We start from the raw sequence: 27,861 nt of genomic DNA, 5'->3' as shown, positions 1-27,861 counted from the left end.
GAGTCAGTATCAACATTGAGAAATTGACCTTTGGCCCCGTACAATCTCTGGACTTTATAGGGACCACCATCAGCTCAGTCACAGCACAGGCCTAGCTACCAAGAGACAGGTTCCAACGCTGTGAGAACTCGGAACTCTCCTTGTCAACAATGAGGACTTGCCTGTCACTCCTTGGCCACATGACTTTGTGCACATACGTCACTGCCTTCGCTTGTCTTCATTCACTGCCTCCAGTTTACTCTCCCAACTGTCATGCCATGGACCTCATGCTGGCAGTTCCCCACAGGGTACTCTCAACTTTCCAGTGGTGGACAGACCCACGTCATGTCTGTGTAGGGGTTCCCTTCCTCCCCAGACTAGATGATCATCACTGACATATCCCTCATAGGCTGGGGAGTGCACATGGATGATCACATGACACAGGGAATGTGGACTCCTTGGGAATCCAGGATGCACATCAACATCCTGGAACTCCGAGCTGTAAAGAAAGCATGTTAAACCTTTCTCCTGTTCATCCATTCCTATCAGGTTCTTATCATGTCAGACAACACCATCACTTTTTTCTACATCAACAAACGAGGGCATCAGATCAACCATTTTATGCACAGAAGCAGTCCATCTCTGGAGTTGGTGCATCACCCACCAAATCCTCTTTTCCGCAGCCTGTCTCCCAGGGACACCGAAAGTGATTGCGAACTTGCTCAGCATGCATTTTGCAATTGACCACAAGTGGGAACTCCATGGCTCGGTAGTTCACACCTTCAGCAGCTGATGGGGGATGCCAACCAGAGACCTTTTCACCTCCCACATAAACAGCAAATGCAACAAGTACTGCTCCAGGGGATGTCTCAGCCACCACTCTTGGGTGATGCTCTCATACTCTCTGGGTCAGACCAAATTAACTACAGTATGCCTTCCCTCCTCTACTGCTCCTACCTTGAGTACTCCACAAGATCAGGCGAGACAGAGCAACTGTCATTCTGATCGCCCCCTACTGGCCCAGACAATTCTGGTTTCCCAACCTCCTTCGTCTGTCAACCCGTCCACCCGTCCACCAATTCCCATCCCCACCTTCCCCAGTCTGCTGACACAGTACAACAGTGAGATCAGACATCCCAATTCACAGGTACTCCACCTCATAGCGTGGTATTTGGATGGGCATCTGCTCTAGAACTGACTTCTTCCTCAGCTGTGCAAGACATCCTCTCCAGCAGCAGGAAAGAATTCGCTATTTATTGTTACTGAGCCAAGTGGAAACTCTTTGCCTCCTGGGACCAATAAAAGGGAATTTCACCAGTATCAGCGGGGATCCCCCTCCTTCTGGACTACCTCCTGTCTTTGAGGGCATCGTGTCTTACCCTCAACTCTGAAAGTCCACCTAGTGGCGATTTAGTTCATTCCACCCTCCCCCCGAGAAAGGGCACTCTATCTTTACATACCCACTAGCTGTGAGGTTTTGGAATGGTCTCATCAGAACCTTCCCACCTGTCCAACCCATTGCTCCCCAATGGGACCTGAACCTAGTTCTATCTGTACTAATGAAAGTACCCTTTGAAGCATTGGCATCATGCTCTATGTCAAGAGTGGACAAACTACAGCCCGCGGGCCGCATCCGGCCCATCAGATGTTTTAATCCAGCCCTTGAGCTACCACCGGTGAGCAGTGTCAGGGGCTTGCCCCACTCCACGCATACCATGACTCCGCACGGCTCCTAGAAGCATCGACATGTCCCCCTCCGGCTCCTATGCGTAGGGGCAGCCAGGGGCTCTGCACACTCCCACCACCCCAAGCATTGCCTTGGCAGCTCCCATTGGCTAGGAACCATGTCCAGTGGGAGCTGCAGGGGCGGCGCCTGCGGACGGGACATCACACAGAGCTGCCTGGCCATGCCTCCACATAGGAGCCGGAGCAGGGACATGATGGTGCTTCCAGGAGCTGCAGGGGTGGCGCCTGTGGATGAGGCAGTGCACAGAGCTGCCTGGCTGCACCTCTGCTGGAGGAGGGATATGTTACTGCTTCCGAGAACTGCTTGAGGTAAGCGCTGCCCGGAGCCTGCACCCATGACCTCTTCCTGCATCCCAACCCCCTGCCCCAGCCCTGATCCCCCTTCGAACCCCTCAGTCCTAGAGCACCCTCCTGCACCCCAGACCCCTCATCCCCAGCCCCACCCCAGAGCCTGCACCCCCAGCTGGAGCCCTCACCCCCTTCCACACCCCAACCCCCAATTAAGTGAGCATTCGTGGCCCGCCATACAATTTCCATCCCCAGATGTGGCCCTCAGACCAAAAAATTTGCACACCCCTGCTCTATGTCCCCCTCCATGAAAGTTGCCTTCCTTGATGCTATCACTTCTGCGAGAAGGGTCGGTGAACTCGGAGCCATGATGGCAGACCCCCTTTCCCAATTTTCCATAAAGATAGAGTCTCCCTGTGCCTGCATCTGAAATTCTTGCCAAAGGTAGGTTTCAGAGTAACAGCCGTGTTAGTCTGTATTCGCAAAAAGAAAAGGAGTACTTGTGGCACCTTAGAGACTAACCAATTTATTTGAGCATAAGCTTTCGTGAGCTACAGCTCATCTCCCACTTTCACATCAATCCATTTACTTAGGCTTTGTCTACACTACAGACCTTACAGCAGCACAGCTGTACCACTGCATCTGCGCTGCTGTAAGGTCTCCCATGTAGCCGCTCTGTGTCTGCTCTCCCGCTGGCATAATTAAACCACCCCCAATTGAGTGGCAATAGCTATGTCAGCAGGAGAGCGTCTCCCACCGACATAGCGCTGTCCCCATTGCTGCTTTTGTCAGTGAAACTTATGTTTGTCGGGGGATGTTTTTTCACACCCCTTTGACCGACAAAAGTTTTATTGACAAGAGAGCTAGTGTAGACAAAGCCTTACCTTATTTCTTCCTGAAGCCACACACATCTATAGAGGAATGACGACTCCATTCCCTAGACATCCAACGGACCTTAGCCTTCTACCTGCAGAGGACAAGACCCATCAGGAAGTTCCCCAGACTGTTTGTTCCAGTAGCAGAAAGCAGGCAGTCTCTACCCAGAGAATCTCCAAGTGAATTTAGGTTGCATTACACTTTGCTACCAACTCTCTGATCTACCTCCCCACACTGGGGTGTGGGCTTATTCCACGAGAGCCCAGGCTTCAATCCTGGCCTCCCTCCAGGACAGGCCGCTCTGGGACCTATGTAGAGTAACCACATGGAGTTCTGTGCACACCTTTGCAATGCGCTATGCTTTAGTACAGGACTCGGCGGTAGATGCCTCCTTCGGCGCAGCAGTCCTTCACATGACCATTCCATCTTCATCCTTACACCCTCCTCTGGCTTAGGTACTGCTTGTTAATCATCCTCGGTGGAATACAGTAGGGACCATCACTCCAAGAAGAAGAAGAGGATGTTGCTTACCTGTAACTGGAGGTTCTTTAATATGTGTGGTCCATAGCTGTATTCCACTTCCCGCCCTCCTTCCCCTCTGTTACGGATCTGTTTGGTTTGCTGTGGAGAAGGAACTGGAGATGCAGTGAAACCATGAGGTGAGCCAGGGCGCATGCGCAGACCAATGGACGCTACTTTCAAATTCTCTGACTCCGGGCGCATGATGCTCATGTGCAAACCCTCCGAGGAATACAGCTAGGGACCACACATTCCGAAGAACCTCCAGTTACAGGAAAGTAACCTCTTCTTATCTGACTGTAGCACCCAAAGGCTTCAATCAGGGCCCATCGTACTATGTCCTGTAAAAACACATGCCGGCTACATTGTGCAGACCCAAGTCCTAGAATAACTAGGTGTGACTCAATCCAGAAGACCCTCATATAGTGGACATTAGAGGCCAAATCATCCCTCCCTTCCTGCAGTAGTGAACGCTGACCCTGTGGAACCAGTGCAGTTCTGCTGTGGAAAGGGGGACAGGATCTGGGGAATCCACACAGGAATTCCACCCCCTGAGCACCATGGAGTTTCCTTCTTGCAGGCTCTTTGCATCCACCACAGGGGAATGCTGGGATGCCATGGTGGGGAAGAAACGAGCTGGTGGATCTACCCGCTGCTGTCCCCCATGGAGGAGAAACAAGGGAGTTGTGAAGGACCCTGCAGCACTGACTGTAGCTGTATCTTTGTGCTGTTCCACACGCCAGTCAGAGGGAATTCTTACCTCTCCAGCTCCTGTGGTTTTCCACAAGATGCAGCCCAGCTACTCGGGCTGTGACCTGGTTCTGGAATTTTGCCATTGGACTGTGACTTACAATCTAGTCCATGTGTTAGGAATTATTTTAACCTTACCTTTTGATAACTGACTAGTCATTTTTCTCATCACATGTCATATATCAACTGGAAAACCAATTTTGTTCCCACAACACTTTTCCGTAGGTCTGTTCTAGACTCGTGCCTAAAATGTTTTTCTCGTTTCATTTGCTCTTCCTCCCCTGTCATGGCATGTAGTAATCTGACATTCTAAATGTACATTGAAATGGCAATGTGATGTCCTTGGTACACTGGCCAGCCCTGGGGGAGCTGTCTTTGACTCAGCATACCTGCTACGGGGCTGACCAAAGTCCATTGAAGTCAATGGAAATTATTCCATTTGAGGAAACAGTAAAATGAAAGGAAGAGCAGATTCTATATCCGTTGTGCTGGAGAGGGTGGAAATTAGACTTCTATAGGGCGACAGAACTACAGAGCTATAGCAGTAGATAGTGGCTTATATAGACATTGATGCTGGATATTGGAGTATATAAGTACTGATTTGACTCTGCCTCCTCCTTCCTGCTTGCTACTTGGACTGGCTTATCCCTCTTCTTGAATGGGTTGGGCCCTGGCTTCTTTTTTTGATGTCTGGTGCCTTCAGCCAAGGTGACTCTTTGCAGTGCCTGAGGCATGAGGGGTGCTGTCCCTGGGGAAAACTGAATAATGTTACCACTGCTGGCAAGGAGCATAAAACCTAGTACGCAAGACACAAAGTACATCAGCACAAAGCCCAGCAAAGAAATGATGCTCCCAACAATAATAGCATAACAAAGGGGGACTTTATTGGGAGCAGGAATATAGGATCTGGAAAGCAAAGGCTTAGGGTTAACTAATAAGTACTAACACATCAACAAATTGTCCAGTGTCCTCCCTGGCACCTTCCCAGGTATATGAGATGCCGGGGATGAATCTGGAGACAGGTGCAGCAGTGCTGTGAACGCTGGCTGGCTTAAACAAAACAAAGGATTCTCTTACAATGTCTTTGCCCCTCTCCTGGCTCCCTGGTCTGGAGTCCTGCAGAGTTCTTGGCTGGCTCTCGTGAGTCAGGCTCCCTGAGCTGTTCTGCTTCTTGCTCGGCTCCCAAAGCTCAAAACTGAAACTAAACTAGTTTCTTTGTCTCTCACTGACTCATGCTGTCCCCTGACGCTGAGGGGCTGAGCAGCCCCGGTGTGTCACTGGCCCAGCAAAATGCTTGTCCAGATCACACCATGCAAAAGCCTCCCTACAGGCCTCAGCAGGAGTTTCTAGTCCATTCCGTCCCCACCCGTGACTCCAAGCATGTTTGAAATGGAATCAGAGGGCTCTGGACGCCATGACTTTTACAGTCCCTAGGGTAATGAGTACCCCCTAGAGGCTGCGTCCAGAGTTCCAGGAGCTGGTGCACTCCAAGTGGGTGGGTTACACAAACATCGCTGAACTTGGAGGGACATACCAGCAGCCCAGAATGCCTTTCTCATATATATTACTTACTGCTGTTTGGGAATTCTCTTTCTGTGCACATTGGCGGCTCCGTCCATGGGTGGGTATGCCTTCAAGAGCAGGACCAAGGCACAGAGTGTGAATAATGGGGAAGCAGGCACTCTGAAGTACAGCCTGAAAAACTATTCTTTAAGAGTGGGTTTTTTAACCTTGCATCTGATACATTTTAGTGTCTGTATTAATTTACATAATGTCTGTATATTTGCATAGGATACAAGTTTTGCTTCTGTTGCAAAAGGCCTTGAGATATTAGCTTCAAGGGCAGTGAATAAACAGAAGCTGATTACTGTCATACTAAATCTGAGCCCCATCAAAAACGTACGGGGTTTGTTCTCTGGAATTTGTCAGTCCTGTAAGTTTGAGATCTTCTCTCCCCACTCTCTTTTTCTCCCGCACAGAATGTTCACAGGGTCCTGAGCACACCCAGCCAGTTACCAGATGAGACAAGGTGGGGAAAGGCTTCTGAGAATTGTGAATGTGTGCATCAAATGATCTTGTTTTGACCTTTGTCTGGCTGAAGTTTTTACAGGGTGTCAGTTGCTGCTGTTGCTTCTCATCTAGGTAACAAAGGTATTGAGTAAATACAGTCACTTTGTGAATGAAACAGATGGGATAGGATGGTCTTGTGGCTAAACTACCAGGCTGGGACTCAGGAGATCTGGGTTCTGTTCCAAACTCTTTCTGAGTGACCTTGGTTAAGTTATTTAGGCCAAAGCTTGGTTGCCCAGGCTTAGGTACCTAAATAAGTGGCCTAATTTTCAGAGGTCTTGAGCAGATTAAGTCTGAGTTGCAGATCTTAGCTCTGCAAAATTTGCCGAAGATTAGCCTGTGTTTGGTTTTGGGCCCATCTCCGTTTTTATCATCTGTAACTGAAATTGGGAGTTATGCTGGCTCTTATTCATCTTTGTCGATGGGAGTCTGGCAAACGAACTGAGGTGTATCGCTAACACTGAAAAGGTTACAGGGACATTGTTAAGGTTTGTAGCCCTACCCTACAAACTGAACGTATCTTTTTTTAATATCTGTTGGAAAAACCCGTATCATTCTTTGATGCATTGATTTGGTGCATTGATTTCCAAAACAAATGAATCAGAAATGTGCTTTTTTTATTGTTTAAAAAAAATCTGCATTCCCATGCTAATGAGCAACCTCATAATAATACACCAGTATTTATGCATGACAGGGGGATGGTAGAGTTCAATTTCAGATAAATCCAAGCCATCTATACATACAAAATGATGGGCTCTAAAGTACCTGTTACCACTCAGGGAAGAGATCGTGGAGTCAATCTGGCTAGTTCTCTGAAAACATTTGCTCAATGTGCAGCAGTTGTCAAAAGGTACATCTACACGGCAGTTAAAAACTCGCAGCTGGCCCATGCCAGCTGACTTGGGCTCCCGGGGCTCGGTCTAAGGGTCTGTTCAATTGAGGTGTAGATGTCTCGGCTTGGGCTGGAGCCAGGCTCTAGGACGGGGTGAGCAAACTTTTTAGCCCTAGGGCCACATCAGGATGAGAAACTGCATGGAGGGGCGGGTAGGGAAGGCTGTGCCTCCCCAAACAACCTAGCCCCCACCTCCTATCTCCCCCTCCCACTTCCCCCCCCCGACGGCCCCCCTCAGAACCCTCCCCATCCAACCCCCCCCAGCTCCTTGTTCCCTGACTGCCCCCTCCTGGGACCCCCGTCCCTAACCGCCTCTTGGAACACCACCCCCTATCTAACCCCCCATCCCCTGCCCCCACCCCCGAACCTCCTCCCCATCCAACCCCCCCCTGTTCCCCGTCTTCTTACTGCCCCTACCCACCCGAACCTCCGCCCCATCCAACCATCCCCTGTCCCCTGACTGCCCCCCCAGGACCCTCAGCCCTATATCCAACCCCCCAACCCCCTTACCATGCTGCTCAAAGCAGCATGTCTGGCAGCCACGCAGCCCGGCCAGAGCTAGACATGCTGCTGCTCTGCCTTGCAGGAGCGCGCAGCCCCACTGCCCAGAGCGCTGCCCGCGCGGCGGCGTGGCTGTGGGGGAGGGGAGACAGCAGTGGAGGGGCCGGGGCGAGCCTCCCCCGCCAGGAGCTCAGGGGCCGGGCAGGACTGTCCCATGGGCTGGATGTGGCCTGTGGGCCATAATTTGTCCACCTCTGCTCTAGGACCCTGCGAGGGGGGGAGGCTTAAGCTGTAGCCTGAGCCCAAATGTCCACACCACAGTTAAGCAGCCCCCTAACCTGAGCCTCGTGAGCCTAACTCAGCTGGTACAGGCCAGACGCAGGTGTCTAATTGTAGTGAAGACATACCCAAAAAGGCAACAGAATGTTAGGAACCATTGGGAAAGGGATAGATAATAAAACCGAGAATATCATAATGCCATTTTATAAATCCATGGCACAGCCACACCTTTAGTCCAGAGGGAATTCTGCCCCAAAAAATTTAAAATTTTGCACACAATATTTTAAAATTCTCCAAAATTCTGCAAATTTTATTTATCAGTAAATAAATGTGGCTCCAGCATGGCAGTGGGGAGCACAGGTCACTGGCTGCATTGAGGTGGGAGATCACCCTGAAGCCCCCACATCCCCTGATACAGGGACTTGGCAGTGAGGCTGCACCTGACCCTGACACAGTGCAAGAGCTGTGGGGGTGAGGAGCCAGGGGCACCAGGTGTCGGTGAGTAGGCTCAGCCCAGCAGGATCCAAGTGTGGAGGGGCTTAGTGTGGGAGGATTCGGGGGGGGTGAGAGGTTTCTGTGTGGGGCAATCTGGGTGCAGGCGGCTCAGTGGGGGATCTGGATGCACAGAGGCTTGTTGGGGGATTCTGGGTGCAGGGGCAATGGGACTCTGCAGGGGATCTGGGTAAAGGTGGTTGGGGCACGGGGTGGGGGGTTTGTGGGGGAAGATGGGGCTCGATGGGCAGGGCTGGGTGTGTGGGGTTCAGTGGTGCTGGCGGAGTGGTGCTTGATGGGGTTGCGGTCCAGGTGCAGCTGGTTGGGGAACAGTGGGGCAGGGTCTGGGTGTGGGGTGCTCATCGGAGGGGTCCAGGTGTAGGGGGGTGGGGCTTGTCAGGGTGAGGGTTTGATGGACCTGCTTAATGGGGGAGCCCCAGCTGCAGCCAAGGGGACGCCGACATCCCCTTTCCCCCCACGATTCCCCTATCCCCTTTTCTTCTCCATCCCCCTCCCCTCACTCCCACATTCTCCTCCCCCTGCCCTATTCCACCTCTCCTTCTTTCCCTACTGCCCCTTCCCTCATTTCCCCACCCCCCTTACCCAGCCCCACCACGAGCACTCACTGTTGCACAGAATAGAAAATAGGAAAGCTCCCAGCACACAGAAGGGGAGCACGATTGGCACTAGGACCCAGGAGGCGGCGTCAGCAGAGCCGAGACAGCCTCCTTCAGCTGGGCAGCTCTGCTCTTGCAGAATGAGGGGGAGGCAGTGGCATGTAACCCCATGTGTCCCAGGTCACCCCCGCCTCCATTCTCTCCCCCCTCCCGCGTGGCTTCCCTTTCCTTCCCTGCCGTTTTCTGCAGGGAAACATAGGAAATTTGCGGGGGGTTTCTGCGGGTGTGCAGTCATGCAGAATCCCCCCAGGAGCAACAGCTTGAATACTGCGTGAAGTTCTGGTCGTCCCATCTCAAAAAAAGATCTCTTAGAATTGGAAAAGGTGCTGAGAAGGGCAACAAAATGATTGGGGTATGGACCAGTTTCCATGTGAGGAGAAATTAAAATGACTGGCACTGTTCAGCTTAAAATAGAGACGATTGGGAGGGGATATGATACAAGCCTATAAAATCATGGATGGCACAGAGAAAGTGAACAGGGAAGTGTTATTTACCTCTTTACATAACATGAGAACAATGGGTCGCCCAATGAAATTAATAGGCAGCAAGCTTAAAACAAGCAGAAAGAAGTACTTCTTCACACAATGCACAGTCAGCCTGTGGAACTCATTGCCAGGGGATGTTGTGAAGGACAAAAGTGTAATGAGGTTCAAAAAAGAAATGAATAAGTTCATGGAGGATAGGTGGCATCAATGACAACTAGCCAAGATGGTTAGGTATGCAATCCCATGCTCTGGATGGCCCTAAACCTCTCACTGCCAGAAGCTAGGACTGGATGCCAGGGGTGGAACTCTCGCTAATTGCCCCTTTCAGTTCATTTCCTCTGAAGCATCTGGCACTGGCCACTGTTGGAAGCCAGAACACTGAGCTAGATGGACCATTGATCTGACCCAGTATGGCTGTTTTTATGTTTCCAAGGTGCTGGTTTCTAATACTCTGAGAATATTGTTTAAAACTCTTTGACAGTGTCCTTGCATTAATGAATTACATCACCACAACACCACTACATCTAAAAGAGAGAAACTCTTGTGTTGCTGGCAGAATGAGATGAAACACACAGTACGTTGTAATTTGCAGCGGGGGAGGGCGGTTCTCTCATGAGTTGCTAGTCAGACCTTTGGCTGTGCTGCTCATTTTATTCTGGCAAGATTGACTTTTGTTTTTAAGAGTCAACAGTCGGACAGAGGAGGATAAAACAGAAGCAAACTTGGATGCGTCTCTTCCATCTCCAGATCTCCTGGACCTATTGATATCCGAAGCTAAAGAATTGTTGGAGCCCATCCTCGCTAACACCACAAAGGATGGTAAGTTTTGTATAACTCTTCTCAGTGATGAGGCAGCTTTAGAGGCCCAAATTCAGAGGAGAGTCTGAAGTTAAGAAAGTCTAGACGCAGGGTACTTCTTGTTGGGATAACTTACACTTTAATTTAATTTACACCCCACTCTCCGTATGGATCATCTCTGAATTTGACCTACAGTGTTGGAAGGGAGGGAGTCTAGGACACGTCAGATTGGTGTAACTCCTTCTGAGGGACCAGGAAAAAGGAGTTTAGCAGGAAAAGCAGCTAACAGAAAGGGTGAAAGGCGTCCTTGGCATGAAGTTCTATCAGCTTAGACCCCCCTGCTTCTGGGTAAGTGGGTGTAAGTCAGGCTAAGGGAATCTAACTCAGTGTGTGGGAGTCGAAGTCAACTGTCTTACCTGCAATTCTGAATGTAGCCGATGGTCCCTAAACATTTCCAGTGAGAAGGGGAGGTATATCCTTTATGCAGGTATTATGCTCCCAGTGCTGGTTGCATTGTACATTGCTGTTAAGGATCAAATAATGATGTTTTCTGACCCTTCGTTAATTGGTGGCTGTGTTCCTGTGTCTGCAGTATTGCCATACAACTGGGACGAGTGCCTGACTGGGGAGGGAAGCCTAAACTACAAGGAGTAAGTGTCAGGTCTGCCTGGGCCTCTAATTTCTGCTTAGTTCTGGTGGAAGTATTTGCAAACATCTCAGCCTTCAGAAGATCACTGTCCACGTACAGGTGTGGTAGATTTTAACCAGAAAGATCTCAACAAAGATTAAAAAGCTTCTTTTGAAAACATGGCTAAAATTGAACACTGCTCATTTTGTATCCCTTTATCGTTTTCATCCAGACAAGTGGCAACACCTCGTATGCCTTCCTGAAATACAATGTAACAGGCTCACTCGCTCACACTCTGAAACGTAGATCAGCTTCATCCAAATCTCATCTCCTGATCTCGTTCAGTCTGAAACACTAGATCAGCTTAATTACAATCCGTTACAGTCTGTGGAGTAGTCAGCCTCCTGGATTTTATATCATATGTCTTAAGTATATTCCATATAAAAGTTATGTTCTAGGGAGCCAGTGGGCAGCATAGCAATGCCAAGTCACTAGGCAAGGGGTGCTCATCTAGGACTGGCTGTTGAAAGTACGAGCAGAGAACCCATGCACTAGAACAGGAATAGGTAGACATCAGGGGGTTCCATGGACTGGCACAGATGTGGCAATAAAGAAAACACAGAGACATCAGAGGTGAGAGGGGATATATTCCTTCTTCCGTACTATAGAGACCCAGCCTTCAGAGAATGCTGATGTCAGGGAAATGAGTTCCTTCCGAGGCAAGCCATTTGTCCTGCAAGGGAGTTCCAGCAGGGAGCAGGGCAAATTTTCTTGCCAGTTCCTGTTGTGTTTTTTATAGCCTGCCTTTGTTCGGGCCAGGTAGGGTTTTCTGGCTCCAGGACTTGTCTGATCGACATTTTTCTCGGCGACAGTATGGTTCTTCAATATGAATAGAGCCCTGCTGAGGGTGTGAATATTACTTGCTCCAAGCACTACATATATAAACACACACATTTAATTCTGATGCACTCCAGCTATCACTCAGCAGAGTACAATCAGCATGGGTTGTATTTAGGTACCGATTCTACACCCTTCAGTAGAAATACTCTCATGCTTTAAAGTTAAACATATGCTTATGTGCTTTGCTGAATTAGGGCCTTATTTTTGAGACCTTAATAATGTATGCTGCATTGTCTCAAGCTAAACCTTTAGCTGGCCATCTCAACTGCACCCTAAAAATCTCCAAGCACCTCTGTTTAGTGTGTGCAAAACAGATGCACTGGCAAATTTTACAGGGCAATTAAATAGTCCTACAGAACGTGTGACCTTTATATTTTTCATAAACCATCCCTTCCTTTAACACAGAATCCTGTTTTTATACTAAGTTGCCATGGGCGTTCTTCTCCCACACCTTTGTAAAATTTGATTTCTATTTCCAGCCATCTTCATCAGGAAACCACATGGCCCCCTCCTCCGACCCATAGCAAGAGTGATGAGCCACAGCCCTCGAGCCCAACCAAGGAACTGCCTGAGAAGACTACATAAATCTCCTGAGATGCACTCCTATGCATAACCGTGTATATTCGTAACACAGATGCTCTGCTGGGAGACAGGATGCAGAATGGATGGTTCAGTTTCCAGGCAGAGCAGAAGATCCATGAGTTTTCTGCTGAGACACTGATTCTTCTGACTAGCCACCTAAGACTTAAGCAGCAAACCCACCCGCATGGCTACCTCTGAATTATTATACAAGGCTGTTCTCTCTTGGTTCTGTCTTTATAGACAACCGGAAACTTATCACTGAGGGGATGTGAATGCATGGACCCCACAGGCAGGCAGCCTTTAGAGCTGGCATTCTATAAAGTAAGAGGAGCATGGACTAACCAGAGAAGGACACATGGGTCCTGAAAGGATTCCTTTTGGGATTTCATATGGGAAAAACCAAAGTAAACTTAGTGGACTGTAGTGAAACCAACATACTCTGTAGTGTCTATAGCTGTCTTGGGATACAGATCATGTGTTTTTTGTAAAGCTTATCCCAGCTGCAATGCTTGAAGTGGAAAGAAGAAGCCCGGAGGTAGCCGACAGTGTTAATAATGTGGTACCTGTGAGCTCTGCTGAGCACAGAAAGGACACCATGGAACATGTTTCACTATAGGGGTGTGGTGTAACACTTGGAAACTAGACCCACGTGGTTCGAGGTTTTATGTGGTTAGCAATGAACATGGTAGAGATCTGATATGAAAGCACAGCCTGGCAAATAAAATGAAAACACTGCTTAGAGGGTGTTTGATTTCTGAGCTGGTGAGGTTTGGAGTTGGTTGGATTCAGTCTCTGGGATGAGTTTAACCTACTTGGGCCAGCTGCTTCTTAGCCTCAGTTTTTCCCTTATGTATGACAGATGTTGGCAACTAGTAGCAAGTTGAACTGAGATATCACATTATAAATTGCCATGTTCTAGCTTTTTACCCAGGAACTTTTAAGCATAGCTTCAAATTTCCTCTTTGGGACTTAAAACCACACAGGTCCCACTCATTGTCAAAGGAAGGCCTGTGCATAATAATAATACCCTGTTGTGATGGGTTCAGTCACAGAGACCCCCCTTGGGTCTCTCACCTGATGTGCTGAAACTACCTCTGAGCCCGTTTTCCCTGCCAACTTGGGACTCCAGAACCCTGCCTTGTTGAGCCAGACACACTACTCCGCTCCAACACAGACCCAGGGTCTGAACCACGTCCCCAAAGCTGCAGGCTTTAACTGAAAACCACTCAGCAGGTACTCCTATCTCCAGCACCCAGACACCCAGCTCCCAATGGGATTCAAACCCCAAATAAATCCATTTTACTCTGTATAAAGCTTATAAAGGGTAAACTCACAAATTGCCCGCCCTCTATATCACTGATAGAGAGATATGCACAGCTGTTTGCTCCCCCAGGTATTAATCACTTACTTTGGGTTTATTAATAAACAAAAGTCATTTTATTAAGTATAAAAGTAGGATTTAAGTGGTTTCAAGTAATAACAGACAGAACAAAGTAAGTTACCAAGCAAAATAAAACAAAACATGCAAGTCTAAGCCTAATACATTTAAGAAACTGAATTCAGAAATCTGACCCTCGGAGATGTTCCAATAAGCTTCTTTCACAGACTAGACTCCTTCCTAGTCTGGGCCCAATCCTTTCCCCTGGTACAGTCCTTGTTCCAGCTCAGGTGATAACTAGGGGATTTCTCATGACTGGCGACCTTTGTTCTGTTCCACCCCCTTTTATAGCTTTGGCCCAAGGCAGGAATCCTTTGTCTCTCTGGGTTCCCACCTCCCCTTCTAAATGGAAAAGCACCAGGTTTAAGATGGATTCCAGTATCAGGTGACATGGTCACATGTTACTGTAAGACCTCATTCTTCATTACCCACAGGCTGGCCCCCATGTCCACAAGAAGGCTTGCAGGTAAATAATACATCTACACCCAATTGTCCTAGTCAATGGGTGCCATCAAGATTCTAAACCACCATTAATGGCCCACACTTTGCATAATTACAATAGGACCTCAAAGTTATATATCATATTCCTAGTTTCAGATACAAGAATGATACATTCATACAAATAGGATGACGATACTCAGTAGATTATAAGCTTTGTAACCTTTTGCATAAAGCATATTCCAGTTACATCATATCCACATTTCTAAACATATTTTTATAAAAATATGGAGTGCAACGTCATACCTGTATTCACTTATTTATATGTGACTTTTTGTCCCAAAAGATCCTAAAGCACTTTACAAACAATATACATACAAAAATCACTTCACCACTAACATGCAGCCAGCTCTGGGATGGAGGACAGCAGCCAAGTAAACAACTAGCATGGTGTAAGAGATGGGGGACTTTCGGCTAAATGACCTACTAGGTCCTTTCAATCTCTAATACTTCCCATGGTAAGGTGACTTTCATTTTAACGAGAATGAAAGAAGATAAGAATTATACAAATATATTACACTGCATGATGATCTGGGCAAAGAAAACATGGCAAAGCAAAGTGTTGCATGGAAAGCATTGTATGACCTAACCAAATAAGTGGAGAGGGAAGGAAACAGACACTAACCCAGTACAATTCATTTCCTCTACCCAATATCCATGAAAATGTAAGACTATAGCTACAGCCCTCTGCCCACCCACTTTCTACAAGGAGAAGAGCCTTTCAGATTTTAGCCTCTGAAGACCAGAGGATTCTGTACTTTCAGCAATCCATTTGGGAAAAGAAATCCCCCGGGTTCCTGTACCCAGACAGTCAGGACCCTTTCGGGAAGACTTTTACATGGTTTTCAAAAGAGTCAATTTTTTAGCCTGACCCTATTGTTTTCTGACAGTATCTCATCGCACAAGTCATGTCCCCTTTGAGATTGCTTCAAGCACAGTCTCCTATTAATAGTCTTGTTACTAGCCTCTACCCTTTCAGAGAAACATTGAAAGCTAAGCTCTGAGGAGGAGAAGGCTGCCAGAATTGATGTAGATTTTTGCTATGATAAAATTGTTGTCGTGCCTTACTGTTACGCATATGGTATTAGGTTGGAGGCAGAAAGCAGAGCAGGAACACTGACATCTTCCCACAGTAACTCGGAGACAAAATGGGAAAGGGAAAAAGAAACAAATAGCATGTGCATAAAAGTCAGTTGAGAAGGCACCTAACTGAAATGCATCTTATTTATACAGGTCCTGTTCTAGCGCTCCCATAAAGCGCTTAATTCCGCCTTCAGTTGCAATTGGTATGACACTGTTGTAGAATTCTCTATAAAACTTATCACTGTAGTATCTAAAAGATCTCTTGGTTTCAGTGGCTGTTATGACCATGTATCTGGGATCCCAAAATGTTCTAATGGAAATGAGGAGAAGCATTTACAAGAAAGATGAGGAAGCCCTATAATGCATTAGTCTACAACCTGCAGTTAAAACTAGTGAAAAATAACAAGGGTTATCCACTAGAGGGGAGCCCATACTGTCCCATTAAAGTAATTAAACCATAATCCTAGATTGCATTCAGTGCACTGCAACCACATAAACTTGCAATCACGCATCGAAGCAAAATGAAAATGGCTGGAGTTTGGCCTGGAAGGCTGTGGGGTTTGAATCTCACTGGTTTGGTGTTTCTTACTCACTATATCTGTGCATTTTTGCTTAAGCATGACAGAAGATTCAGTTCTTACTGCTTATTTGTTTTTGTGTTGTTTTTCCTAATGAACAAAACAAAAAAGATATGAGCAAAAATATTTAACAGCTACAAAAGAGGAGGCTGCACAGCCAGGTACCAATGGTAAAATCTTGAAGGATCAATAGTGATGCAGATATGTGCAGTAAAGAACCACTGATACAATATTTTGTGATGGGATAGGTAAGGCTGTTGTATGAGGGATCATTTGGGTGAGTAGTTGGTGGGGACTCGAGATCTGGATTCTCTTCCCAGCTGTGGTGCTGACTCAGTCTTTTACCTCGGATAACTCACTTCATCCCTTTGTGCCTCAGTTTCTACATCTGTAAAATGGGGTAATTATACTGACCTACCTTGCTGGGGTGTTGTGAAGCTACATCAGTATTTGCAAAGCACAGTAAGTGGGTTTGAGAGTCTAGTACGAGAACCTCTCTAGAAAGGGGCATCATAATAATAATTATTTTATTTTATTTCTCTGTAGAAATCTCCCCAGAATGAATCATGTCAAGGACATTCCTAGTTGGGAAAGCTTTTGCTTACCCCTAAGCCCAGTGAAACTGATTGCTGCCTTTTTGTTAAATGAAGCTAGATTAAAAATTAGAAAGTTTATTGGCTGAGAACCATTTCTCATCCCCAAGCTAAATGTCCCTGAAACACGCTTTGGAGTGAGCTGGCATTTCTGAGTCTCATGATGCTGGTGGATGTACTGAAAAGTGGCCCGCCATTGAGTGACACAAGCTGCATGGAAGCCCAATACTGGAGAATGGAAACTCGCTTCCAACCTGCTTTAAATACAGCTTTAACAACCAGGTGAACTTTGCAGTTTAATATTTAAAGAGGCTCTTTAATGTTTAAACAAGACTGATTTTCTCTGGATCATCATTAAGCACATGTGAAAGGAGGATGGAAAATGGCTTAGTGCAACAATACGGAGGGGGTTGTCCACAGAGTGCTACTTTTCTATGGGGACCTTCCTTCTACACTGGATTCTGAAATACAAAACCTAACCAAAAACTTCCAGGACAGATTCTAGAATTTCCCTGCTGCTGCTGCTTTCTGGATACACCCTTGATGCTCCCTGGTTCCCTGGGTATTCCAAGAGGAGTTTGTTGGGGAAAGGCCCCATGGTGCCACAGTCTGAAAGGGCAGACACCGAGCAATGCGTCTACACTCAGAGTTCAGGAATCCTGGGCAGAGTTCCAATCCAGCCGTGAGTCTTGGGTGCTCCTGGTTGTGGTCGCCACCTCCAGTCATCTTTCCTCAACAACCTTCTCTGGTGTCTTCTTCTGCGACAATCTCCCACTATAGCCTCCCTCCTTATTCCCAATGCAAGGTCGCAAGCTCCAGTACTCACAGCTCCATGCAGCTCTGGGCAACAGTGATACTGGGTCCAGCTCCACTTTGTCTTTCTCGAGTGATTCCTCCCTGGCACAGTGCTCCTCCTGTCCTGGGGCGGTGCTGGTCGGCTGCTCTGTACCTCCTAGGCTTCGGGCTGGTTCTCAGCTGCTTCCCTTTGTGAGGGCCTGCTTGCTGTAGGTCCTTATGACTGGAGCTCGAGACACACCCACCCTGTCGCGCTCCCTCTCTACTCCCCTGGTACAACCTGCACTTCCTTATCCTAGAGCAATCGGCACTCCCACTGCCTCAGGACAATGTTTTAATGGGGCTGTGCTCTCTAAATCCCAAACGGGTTACATTTATTTCTCAAAGAATACAGTATATAAATTGTAATAAGAACTAGGCCTGTGTATGTGGTCATACATGTTAGTTACAGTACACTTCTTAGCCTTACTAGCAGGTACAGCATAGCCTGGAGGATGGTGTGGACTGCACCCTCAGCAAGTTTGCAGATGACACTAAACTGGGGGGAGAGGTAGATACGCTGGAGGGTAGGGATAGGATACAGAGGGACCTAAACAAATTAGAGGATTGGGCCAAAAAAATCTGATGAGGTTCAACAAGGACAAGTGCAGAGTCCTGCACTTAGGACAGAAGAATCCCATGCACCGCTACGGACTAGGGACCAAATGGCGAGGCAGCAGTTCTGCAGAAAAGGATCTGGGGTTACAGTGGACGAGAAACTGGATATGAGTCAACAGTTTGCCCTTGTTGCCAAGAAGGCTAACAGCATTTTGGGCTGTATAAGTAGGGGCATTGCCAGCAGATCAAGGGATGTGATCATTCCCCTCTATTCGACATTGGTGAGGCCTCATCTGGAGTACTGTGTCCAGTTTTGGGCCCCACACTACAAGAAGGATGTGAAAAAATTGGAAAACGTCCAGTGGAGGGCAACAAAAATGATTAGGGGACTGGAACACATGACTTATGAGGAGAGGCTGAGGGAACTGGGATTATTTGGTCTGCGGAAGAGAAGAATGAGGGGGGATTTGATAGCTGCTTTCAACTACCTGAAAGGGGGTTCCAAAGAGGATGGATCTAGACTGTTCTCAATGGTAGCAGATGACAGAACAAGGATTAATGGTCTCAAGTTGCAGTGGGAGAGGTTTAGGTTGGATATTAGGAAAAACTTTTTCACTAGGAGGGTGGTGAAACACTTGAATGCGTTACCTAGGGAGGTGGCGGAATCTCCTTCCTTTGAGGTTTTTAAGGTCAGGCTTGAGAAAGCCCTGTCTGGAATGATTTAGTTGGGGATTGGTCCTGCTTTGAGCAGGGGGTTGGACTAGATGACCTTCTGAGGTCCCTTCCAACCCTGATATTCTATGATTCATTGGGCCACAGTAGCCCAAACATAATACTGGAGGGAGTGGAGCTGCTAGGTGGGGCTGTAGGTTGCAGCAGGACTTCAGGTGCGGTGGGGGGCAGCTGTTTGGTAGCGCTTGAGGCAGGGTCGGGGGCTGTGTGGTGCAAAGGGGGTTAGGGTAGCTGGTGGGGCTCTAGGTGATACCATGGCTAACCAGGGTTGCAGGTTAGTTACGGGGGACAAAAGTCACAGTGTGATTTTTCTATTGGCTTGTGATGCTTTGTCCTGACTGATTTTCTCAAATAGTGGTTGGTGGGTGTCAGCCCATGCAGAGGGGTGGGAGATGGGGGGGAAGCTGAAGAGCGAGCCTGCTCCCCAGCTCCGGGAGAAGGGCAGCTCCTGGGGGTGGAAGTTGGAGAGCAAGCCTGTGCTGTAGTTACCCTGCAGTGCAGCTCCTCTCCAGGGGGCTGGGCCTAGCATCCTGCTCCTGGCATGATGATCAGGTGTGGAGGGTTGCAGTACCGCACTGCTCCTCAGGTTGGCCTTCCCCCTACCCTACCCTCCTGACCAGAACTGCAGGAGCCCCTGCTGCTTGATGTGGATGCAAAGTGAGCTTGCTCTCCAGCCCCTACTCACCCTGCAAGCCTCACCAGGCAGGAATAGGGTTGTGGGGCTGGCATGGAGGATGCTCTTGGGGGGCAGAAGGGGGCAGTGCCCCTCTGCAGGGCCAGCAGGAGGACATTTTGTAATAAAAAAGCAGGGAGTACACGTAGTACCCCCATTTCTGCTGCACTCGGGGTCGCTCTGCCTTGCTTTTGGTGAAAAGGGCTGTAATAAATCTGCAGTCTTAACTGGGCCCGGAGCGGGGGGGCAGTGGGCGTGGCTCTGTCGTGGGCGGGGCATTGCGGCACAGAGGGCGGGGCTATGAAATGGGAGGGTTGTGCATGGGCGGGGCTGTGCGGCACAGTGGGCGGGGCGCTGGCGGCGCGGCGATTGAAGGGCTGCTGTATGCCGGTGAGCGGGAGAGCAGCCGCGGCAGCAGGAGGCCGGGCCGCTGCCTCCGCCATGGATCCGGTCCGGCTGTTCCGCGGCGCGGTGTGAGGGTGAGTGCCGGAGAGTGGGGCCGGCTCCCAGCCCCTGCGGTACCCCGCAGCCGGGGCAGCATCCCCAGCTCCCTGCCGCTGTCTGGCTCCCCCCCGCCCCCGGCTCGGCTCCCGCTGCCGGCCGGCTCCCCCGCAGCTCCGTGCCGCTGTCTGACTCGGCTCCCCCCCGGCTCCCCGCCCTGCCCCCCGCCCCCGGCTCCCGCTGCCGGCCGGCTCCCCCGCAGCTCCGTGCCGCTGTCTGACTCGGCTTCCCCCCGGCTCCCCGCCCCGCCCCCCCTCGGCTCGGCTCCCCCGCAGCTCCCTGCAGCTTCTCGGCCCGGCTCCCGCCCCCGGCCCGGCTCCCTGTCGCTGCCCGGCTGGGCCCGGCTCCCCCGCAGCTCCGTGCTGCCAGCCCCCGGCCAGGTGCCTCCTCCGAGTTGGGCCCCCCTCCCCCTTCTTCTGCGGGCGGCTCCCTGCCTCCGTCCCCGCCCTTTCTGCTTTGCCGTCCCGGGCCGGTCCCGGCTCTGGTGCATCCCGGGGGGTCGGAGCTCCGGTTCCCTCCGTACTGGGCTAGTTCTGCCCTGGCAGGTGGCGCACCCCAGCCGTCCGCTACGGCGCCCGGGCTCTGCGGGCAGGGCCTGGGGACGGTGCCATGAGCTGCCCGCCCCGGAGAGCGGGGTGGACGCTGGGGAGTCGCCCCACAGCTGTGGTCGAAACCCAGCTCCCCATTCCCGCTCCGAGGCGAGGAGCTGTGTGGGGTCCAGACTGGGGCTGGCCCTAGACCCTGCTTGCTGTTGCTCACCGCCTCACCCAGCTGGGAAGAACCATTTCGCCGCATCCCCTGTCGGGCGGATCGTGTCCGCTCCAGCCCCGTCTTCCTGGGTGAGGGGCAGGGCGCAGGGAATCTCTTCCTCTGTGTAACTCCAGTGCCAGCCTTCCTTGCTGCTCTGAGCTTTGTGCAGCAGGGAATTGATTTGACCCTGGACAATTTTGCTGCTGCCCCTGGGGTTCTAAACAGCCCCTGTAAAACTGGAGAGACTAGATGGGTGAGGTAATAACTTTTATTGGATCAACTTCTGTTAGTGAGAGAGACAAGCTTCTGAGCTACACAGAGCTCTTCAGGTCAGTTACCCAGCTAAGTAAAGTTAGGTGCTGAGCAGCAGCTCTGGCACGGGAGCTACCAGCCTGCAGCCTCAGGAAGATGGCACTTCTGTGGGTCCCATCAAGCAGCTTTTCTTTGCAACCATAAAGTCTGGAAACTTGTTCCCTGCCCCGCTGCTCCAGTCTTGGGCTCTCACACAGCTCTGCTGATGCTTTTCAAACTGACCTGCAGCCCTCTGTATTAATCCTGTCTTGGGCTCCCACATAACTCCTCTAATGTCTCTGAATGCTGACCTATATCACCCTTTCTCCTCAACTGCTCCAATGTGGGACTCCTTGAAGCCTTCCCAATGCACTTAAGTCCTGAAATGTGCTGATGCCTGCTGATCCAGTGTGTCCCGCACCCTTTGGTAGCTCCAGACTTGTAACAATGGTTAGGGGCAAACTGCTGTGTGATGTGGAAGAAGTTAATGGTCTATCCTCACTTGAACCAACCAGGGATTTGATTTCTGCCCATTAGGTGCTCAAGACTTCACAGTGATAGTAAGGCTACTCTAGAGTAGCTTAGAAGAAAATTCCCACTGCATCAGCTGCAAGTTGGCAGCCCTAAGGCAAGACTGTGTCAGTGGTGCTGGACGGGAGTATCTGGTTCTCTCTGATAGAACGCCAGAGGCTGGCGTGTACTAGGGCTCCGCTGGTGCAAGTGAACAAGCACTAGCACGGGTGGGATTTTTTTTCTCTAAAGTTGCCTGGTGCAGGCACTATCTCTGTGGGTAGGAGAGTGGGCTGATGAGTACAGGGAAGGGAGGGGACGAGTGGGTGGAATGAAGGAGACGTGGAAAAAAAAATCAGTCTTGCTGATGGGAGAAGTTGGAGAAGATCGTAGTTAAGAGCCTCAGGGGAGCAGAGAGAGGAGTAAAGCTGTTGGAGTGGTGATGAATAACTGACAAGCCTGAAAACACTTATCTTTACACTCTAAAATTCATTTAGGAAAAAAACAGACTAAATTCTTGTTGCCTTCTATTTCTGGTTCCCATAGCTAACTTCTTGCCTTCTGGTTGTTTTAAAAGCTTGAAAACAACTCTTTTCCCTTAGCAGTCTTAACCTTTCAAAGTTTCTTCCCTTCTGCCTGGGCTTGAAATGAACACAGAGCTAACATTGGCATGTCTGCTCCAGCCTCATCACGGTTATCATTAAACTCTTTTTTGTATATAGGTTCTTATTCTGTGCTCATCACCATGGTATCAGAGTAATAATCTTCCAGTAGTGTATTAAGCAACATGATAAATGACTTTCATGTGTTTGTTCTCTCCTCTCTCCAGGTGCAAATTGTGTTTGTTCAGAGGTGTGCTTTGATAGAGTTTCTTTGATGGTGTTAGGGTTTTTTTGTTTTGTTTTTTATGTACGTGACACTGTGTTTTTTAGATCAGAGACAGCGATACTGGAGAAGTGTGCCTTGCATTTAAATGTAATATGGAATTCAGTGGATGGAATGCTAAGCTCTGGTTTTGTGTGGGTCTTACTAACTGACCTCCTAAATAATATTTTTAAACAAAGGACTTTCAGAAGGGCTGGTTGTCCACAACTCCATTTGATGCCACTGAGAACTGTGGGTTGTTGAAAACGAGGCCCCAAATATTTCTAACTTCAAAGGCTGGCCCCCCCAAGTTACTATAAAAGTACTGATATATTTGGCTCCGCTCCTGTGTGCACCTTGACTGGCTTTAGTGCAGGGTTAAAGCAGGCCCAGCTGTTCTCTGGGTTGGCATACTGGTAGTTTGGGTTTTCTTGGCACACTAGTAACACACATTGCATCCATGACTTGTGCAGCAATAGGAACATCTGAATATATCATGAAACCGTTTGAAGACGATACAATGGTGAGCCTTGCTCAAAGGTCTGCTTCAGTCCCTTCTCCACCGGTGCTGTACCTTTTGTGAACAGGGCATGCCTGCATAACAGTCCCGGTAGTGTGGTAGATCTTCTTAGTCAGGGGTGGGCAAACTTTTTGGCCTGAGGGCCGCATCAGGTTTCTGAAATTGTATGGAGGGCCGGTTAGGGGAGGCTATGTCTCCCCAAACAGCCAGGCATGGCCTGGCCCCTGCCTCCTATCTGACCCCCTGCCCCATCCATCCACACCCCCCCCCCGCTCTGTTCCCTGACCGCCCCCAGACTTCCTGCCCCATCCAACCCCCCTTCCTTCCTGACTGCCCCCACCCCGAGACCCCTGCCCTATCCACTCCGCCACTCCCTGCCCCTGACTGCCCCCTGCTACCTCATCCAACCCCTCCTCTCCTTCCTGACTGCCCCACCCCGGGACCCCTGCTCCCATTCAACCCTCCTGTTCCCTGCCCTCTGACTGCCCCCATCCCTATCCACATCCCTGACCACTCCCGGCCCCGACCATCCCCCGAACTCCCCTGCCCTCTATCCAACCCCCCCCCCCCCCCCACACACACATACTCACTGCCCCCTTACCGCACTGCCTGGAGCACCAGTGGCTGGCGGCACGGCTGCACCAGGACAGGCACCAGGACACAGCATTGCGCCGGCGGCGTAGTGAGCTGAGGCTGCGGGGGAGGGGAAGCAGCAGGGGAGAGGCCAGGGGCAAGCCTCCTGGGCCAGGAGCTCAGGTGCTGGGCAGGATGGTCCTGCGGGCCGGATGTAGCCTGCAGGCCCGTAGTTTGCCTACCTCTGTTCTTAGTGCATCAGTCGCTGTCTAGAAAGCCTGTCAGTTCCGCTCTGTGAACTCCACTACACCAGGGACAAGTTTGTTTGAAGCCACTTAGCTGTACAAATAGCACCGCACGCACCATGGGGCTCAGTTGTATGCTGTTTAGCCAGTGATCAACTTCATCTTGGTTCATCTGCTAGCATGTCTAGCGTTTTTTTTCCTGGAAGCCTGCTGAGGCTGACGTGCAGGTGCTGGTAGCCATCTGGGGAGATGAGCTCCGGGAGAGGCTGAACTCTGTAAGGAGCACTGTGCTGTGTAACGGGGGGTCCAGGCAACTAGCAGAGATGGGCTTTAATCAGAACACCAAGAGATGCTGTGAAAAGATTAAATATTGGTACCAGAGTTCCTTCCAATAAAGCCCGGGTCAGCAAAAGTAGGTCCAGCTCTGCATGTAAAATGTATCTGTTCTCTAAGCTGGACTGAGTCATTGGACCTTCCATGAAACCTCCTGTGCTACTGACTAGCATGGAGGCTACTTGCAATGCAGTAGTGTGAATGCCACCTTTTGAACCGGGTGCCCAAGAGGAATGAGGAGCTGTCATGGGAGATGCCAGACTGAGAGATTCCCAACATGTTTCTAGGATCTCTCTGGGAAATCCCAGGACCCAGCCACACTGTGGCAAAAAGAAAAGGAGGACTTGTGGCACCTTAGAGACTAACAAATTTATTTGAGCATAAGCTTTCATGAGCTACAGCTCATGGCATTCAAGCCAGTTTGGCAGGAGGAGAAACCTGGGAATGGGGAGCCTTCTATGCCAAGTATGCAGCTTTGCATTGTATTAGGTATCAACAGGGGTTTATCTTGAAACCATATGGAAATTTTTTTTCTCTGGGTTGTCATTAACAATACCACTCATTTACTGATAAGAGGACTGTTAAACCTTCACAGGTAGCTGGAAGTGTTTGCTCCTCCTTGTTTTGCGAGTCTCCATGATTCCTCCTTCCGTTCCACCACTCCACTTTTGTATCCTAATTTTATTGCATCCCTTGGTATTCCAATGAATGGATGAGATATTGCTAGGTTAATAACCCTGCCACTTATTTTTCATTGTAATGGCTGTATTGCTCCTTAGGCATAGAGGCAGGTGGACAGGATCCAGAGTGGTGGAATGGTTGGTGGATCTCGGATCCAGGAAAAAAGAGAAGCTGGAAAGTCCTATTGCTTCTCATCAAGAGAGATGGAAGAGGGATTTTGATCAAATGCTTTGGTTATGAGGATGAGGCTCACTTCTGGAGGACACAACAGCTTTCGGCAGGAGATTCTAGAATCTCCAGAGATTTCCAGAAGGTGAGGAAAGAGTGACATGAGAACAGATGGTTCCAATGAGAGAACTTAAAAGGTCAAGAAAACATGACGTAACAGTTGATCCAGCAACTGGCTCCTGCCAATACAAATGTGGTAACCAGGACAGCAACTACTGTTGACCTTCCCCCTACTCTCCTGTAGTTTCTCAGGTATTCCCCACTTTCACATGAATGGAGCAAGGAAAATGAGAGCCCCAAACATGCACTTCTTTCTGTAAAATACTATTGCTTTAGTTACTGTAGATGCTAGTCTGGTTTGATACTGCAGCTGGTCATTGTGTGTGTGTAATATAGCAGATTCCAGGAAAAAGTCAGACAAGTAGGACTGTTTTTAATATCAGTTGCTCAACAGTTTTGTCCTCCACAATGGCCCTCCAACTCGAAGCCAAATTGCTGCTAAACAGTGAGAAATAACTGCAGGAAACCATTCAAAGTGTCCCCTACTCCCCAAAGCACTCTTGAAACCCCACCTAGAAGTAAGTGCTGCAGTGAAGTGTGTAAGTGATTTGGGAGCACAAGTCCCATTGATATTTTTTTTTTTTTTTTTTTTTTTTTTAGTTGCACTTGTGCTCTTTCGTTGTTGTGGTTCCTGTGAAATTCCCACCCTCTGTTTCCATACATCTGGCTACACGTCATAAAATCTTTTTGCCTGTACAAAGATAAAAGGAAAAGCCCTCATGGGAATAATAAAAATGGTAAGCTAGATGTTAGCCTGAATGTCCGATTCTAAAGAAAATGTTCTTTCCCCAGTTCTCCCATCTGTATAGCAAAGGGTACAGAATAGTTCTAATTTGAACAAAAAGAAAAGGAGTACTTGTGGCACCTTAGAGACTAACAAATTTATTTGACTCCTTTTCTTTTTGCGAATACAGACTAACATGGCTGCTACTCTGAAACCTCTAATTTGAACAGCATGCTGGGCTAATCAGTAACAACAGCCCCAGGTGCAATAGCTTGCCTTTCCATGCATAGGTTGCTGCTTGCCCTGCTGCCTACTCACTTCCCTACTCATTAAGGACCCCCTTTTTCTTTTACTTGTTCAAATTGCCCTTATTTACTTGTTCAAATTGCAGCAGGTAGATATTATTGCTATATTAGTTACTAAACTGTTGTGGGTTAGGAAATCTCCAGCATCACTCCTCCACCATGTTGTCCCCCCCACCCCAGAATCTGTAGCTGATTCACCACTATCTAAGGTTTGTGTAACCTGGGAATAACTTCATGAGCCACGGCAAAAGTGGGTAGACAGGCTCACCTAGAATCACAATAGAGATGGAGGCTTTGTTAACCTTCCTCAGTGGGAATATAGTCCCTTTCCCTCAAAGTCTTGAATTTCTGGAAAAAAAAATTGCCGTGGGCATGTCACTGGGCCATTCTCTACACAGCTGGGCCCTTGCCCAGGTGATCCATTTAAGGCTTGCACCACTACCGAATAGTATCCATTGGTTAATATATTCCTGGAGACTGGCCACATGGGTTCCATCAATAGCTCCTGCCCAGTTTGGGAAATCCACTGCTGAAAAATTCCTCAATGATCTCTGCTATACTGGTCGTCTCAGTAACATGCCCCTGCAATGCATTTTATGTAGTGTTCCTGCATACCTACCTTCATGATGACATCTGCCACCATGGATTTCTGAACCCTAAACTGGTCCAACTGACCAGTAACTAGGCAGGTCAGGTTTCTATAGGAGGATTTCATGGTGTTTTCCATGGGGAGCAGTGCTGTCATCTGGGTAGTTAAGGGGCTGCAGTGTCTGTACTGTCTGACCACAGAAGGATGGACAAGTCTCCTTCTATCTGAAGTTCTGCAGCCATTTCTGCTTGTCCCAGGTCTGAAGGACAACTCTAGCCCATTAGAGAGTGGGCGCAGACCATGGCCACGAACTAAACTTTATCCAGTTAACATAGTGCTAAGTACTGTCCAGAGGGGGGAGTTGTATGTATGATGTAGCACGAAATTCCTCAACTGCTAGTCTCTATCTCAGGTACTCAGCAGGTACATTCCACGGCTACCTTCGATGTCTCATGAGTGCTGTTTAGAAGCTTCGGCAGAAGCCATTCTGGCTGTGAAAGAGGGGCATTTATCCTGAATTCCTAAAGCTTTTCTGAAAATGGAAATTATGCCAGCACCTTTTCCCTGGGAATGATGGGGAATTTTCTGGGGCATTTTGAGTTTGATATTTTCTCCCACAGCCCCCCTTGACTCCTAGACCTTTCAAACTCTTTCTCAAGCCACTGCTACAGGGAATTTGGCTGGGAAGTGTGGAATAGGCACCCAGCGGGGCGGTAACTCTGTAACAGTGTGGTGCAGCGCAAGTACGGGCGAAACAAAACTGTTCCTAAACCAGCATGGCGACTGTTCTTCTGCCTCATTGGACCTTATGCTGCTGCCATTCTGCAGGTTCCGTTAGCAGTGGCTCATTTCTCTAGTGTGGACACAGATTAAGACTGACTGCTCTTTTCTAGGTTGCTGCTTTCTCTGTGCAGGACTCGTTGCCCCCCTGTAGAGAGAGGGCATGGATTTCATATATGGGAGCCAGGTCAGCGAGTGCTAACCGGATCACGGCTAAATACCTTTGGCTGCTAGGGTTGTTCCACTGTGTTAGCGCTTACCCAGAAGTCCCTGCACAGGCCAGGTACCACAGCTACATAATCAAATTACAGCCTTACGGCACAAGGTGCCCAGTGCTCCTCTTGGCTCGGGTACCTGTTACGTGATACCAGCCTGGCTTTCTGAGTGCTTATTTGCTCTCACCCTGTTTGCTTTTTGCTGGTGTCGGGTGCCCTGGTGATGGCGTCTCTCCACACTGT

The 27,861-nt window shown here is 49.1% G+C and overlaps 2 protein-coding genes across 11 annotated transcripts in view; both read left to right on the top strand.

Annotated features, from left to right (window-relative positions):
* LOC102948183 (syntaxin-binding protein 4) overlaps window positions 1-13,220 on the top strand; it is a 151,798-nt gene extending 138,578 nt beyond the window's left edge. For all 8 annotated transcript variants that reach the window (XM_043523468.1, XM_043523465.1, XM_037911138.2 and 5 more), the window contains 4 exons: window positions 6,138-6,187; window positions 10,237-10,373; window positions 10,945-11,002; window positions 12,360-13,220. In XM_043523468.1, the coding sequence (XP_043379403.1) occupies window positions 6,138-6,187; window positions 10,237-10,373; window positions 10,945-11,002; window positions 12,360-12,465 (351 nt within the window). In that variant the 3' untranslated portion in view covers window positions 12,466-13,220. The remainder of the gene's footprint in view (window positions 1-6,137; window positions 6,188-10,236; window positions 10,374-10,944; window positions 11,003-12,359) is intronic.
* Window positions 13,221-19,810: 6,590 nt separating this feature from the next.
* SEC14L5 (SEC14 like lipid binding 5) overlaps window positions 19,811-27,861 on the top strand; it is a 58,349-nt gene continuing 50,298 nt past the window's right edge. The window contains exon 1 of one of the 3 annotated variants that reach the window (XM_043523387.1): window positions 19,811-19,935. The gene's annotated coding sequence lies outside the window, so the exon portion shown is untranslated. The remainder of the gene's footprint in view (window positions 19,936-27,861) is intronic. The other 2 variants (XM_037910205.2, XM_037910204.2) reach the window with 2 other exon arrangements.

The sequence above is a fragment of the Chelonia mydas genome, chromosome 10, assembly GCF_015237465.2.
Source record: "Chelonia mydas isolate rCheMyd1 chromosome 10, rCheMyd1.pri.v2, whole genome shotgun sequence".
Classification (NCBI taxonomy): Eukaryota; Metazoa; Chordata; order Testudines; family Cheloniidae; genus Chelonia; species Chelonia mydas.
Note: the sequence above shows the minus strand (reverse complement) of the source record. Positions and strands in the feature narration are given on the sequence as shown.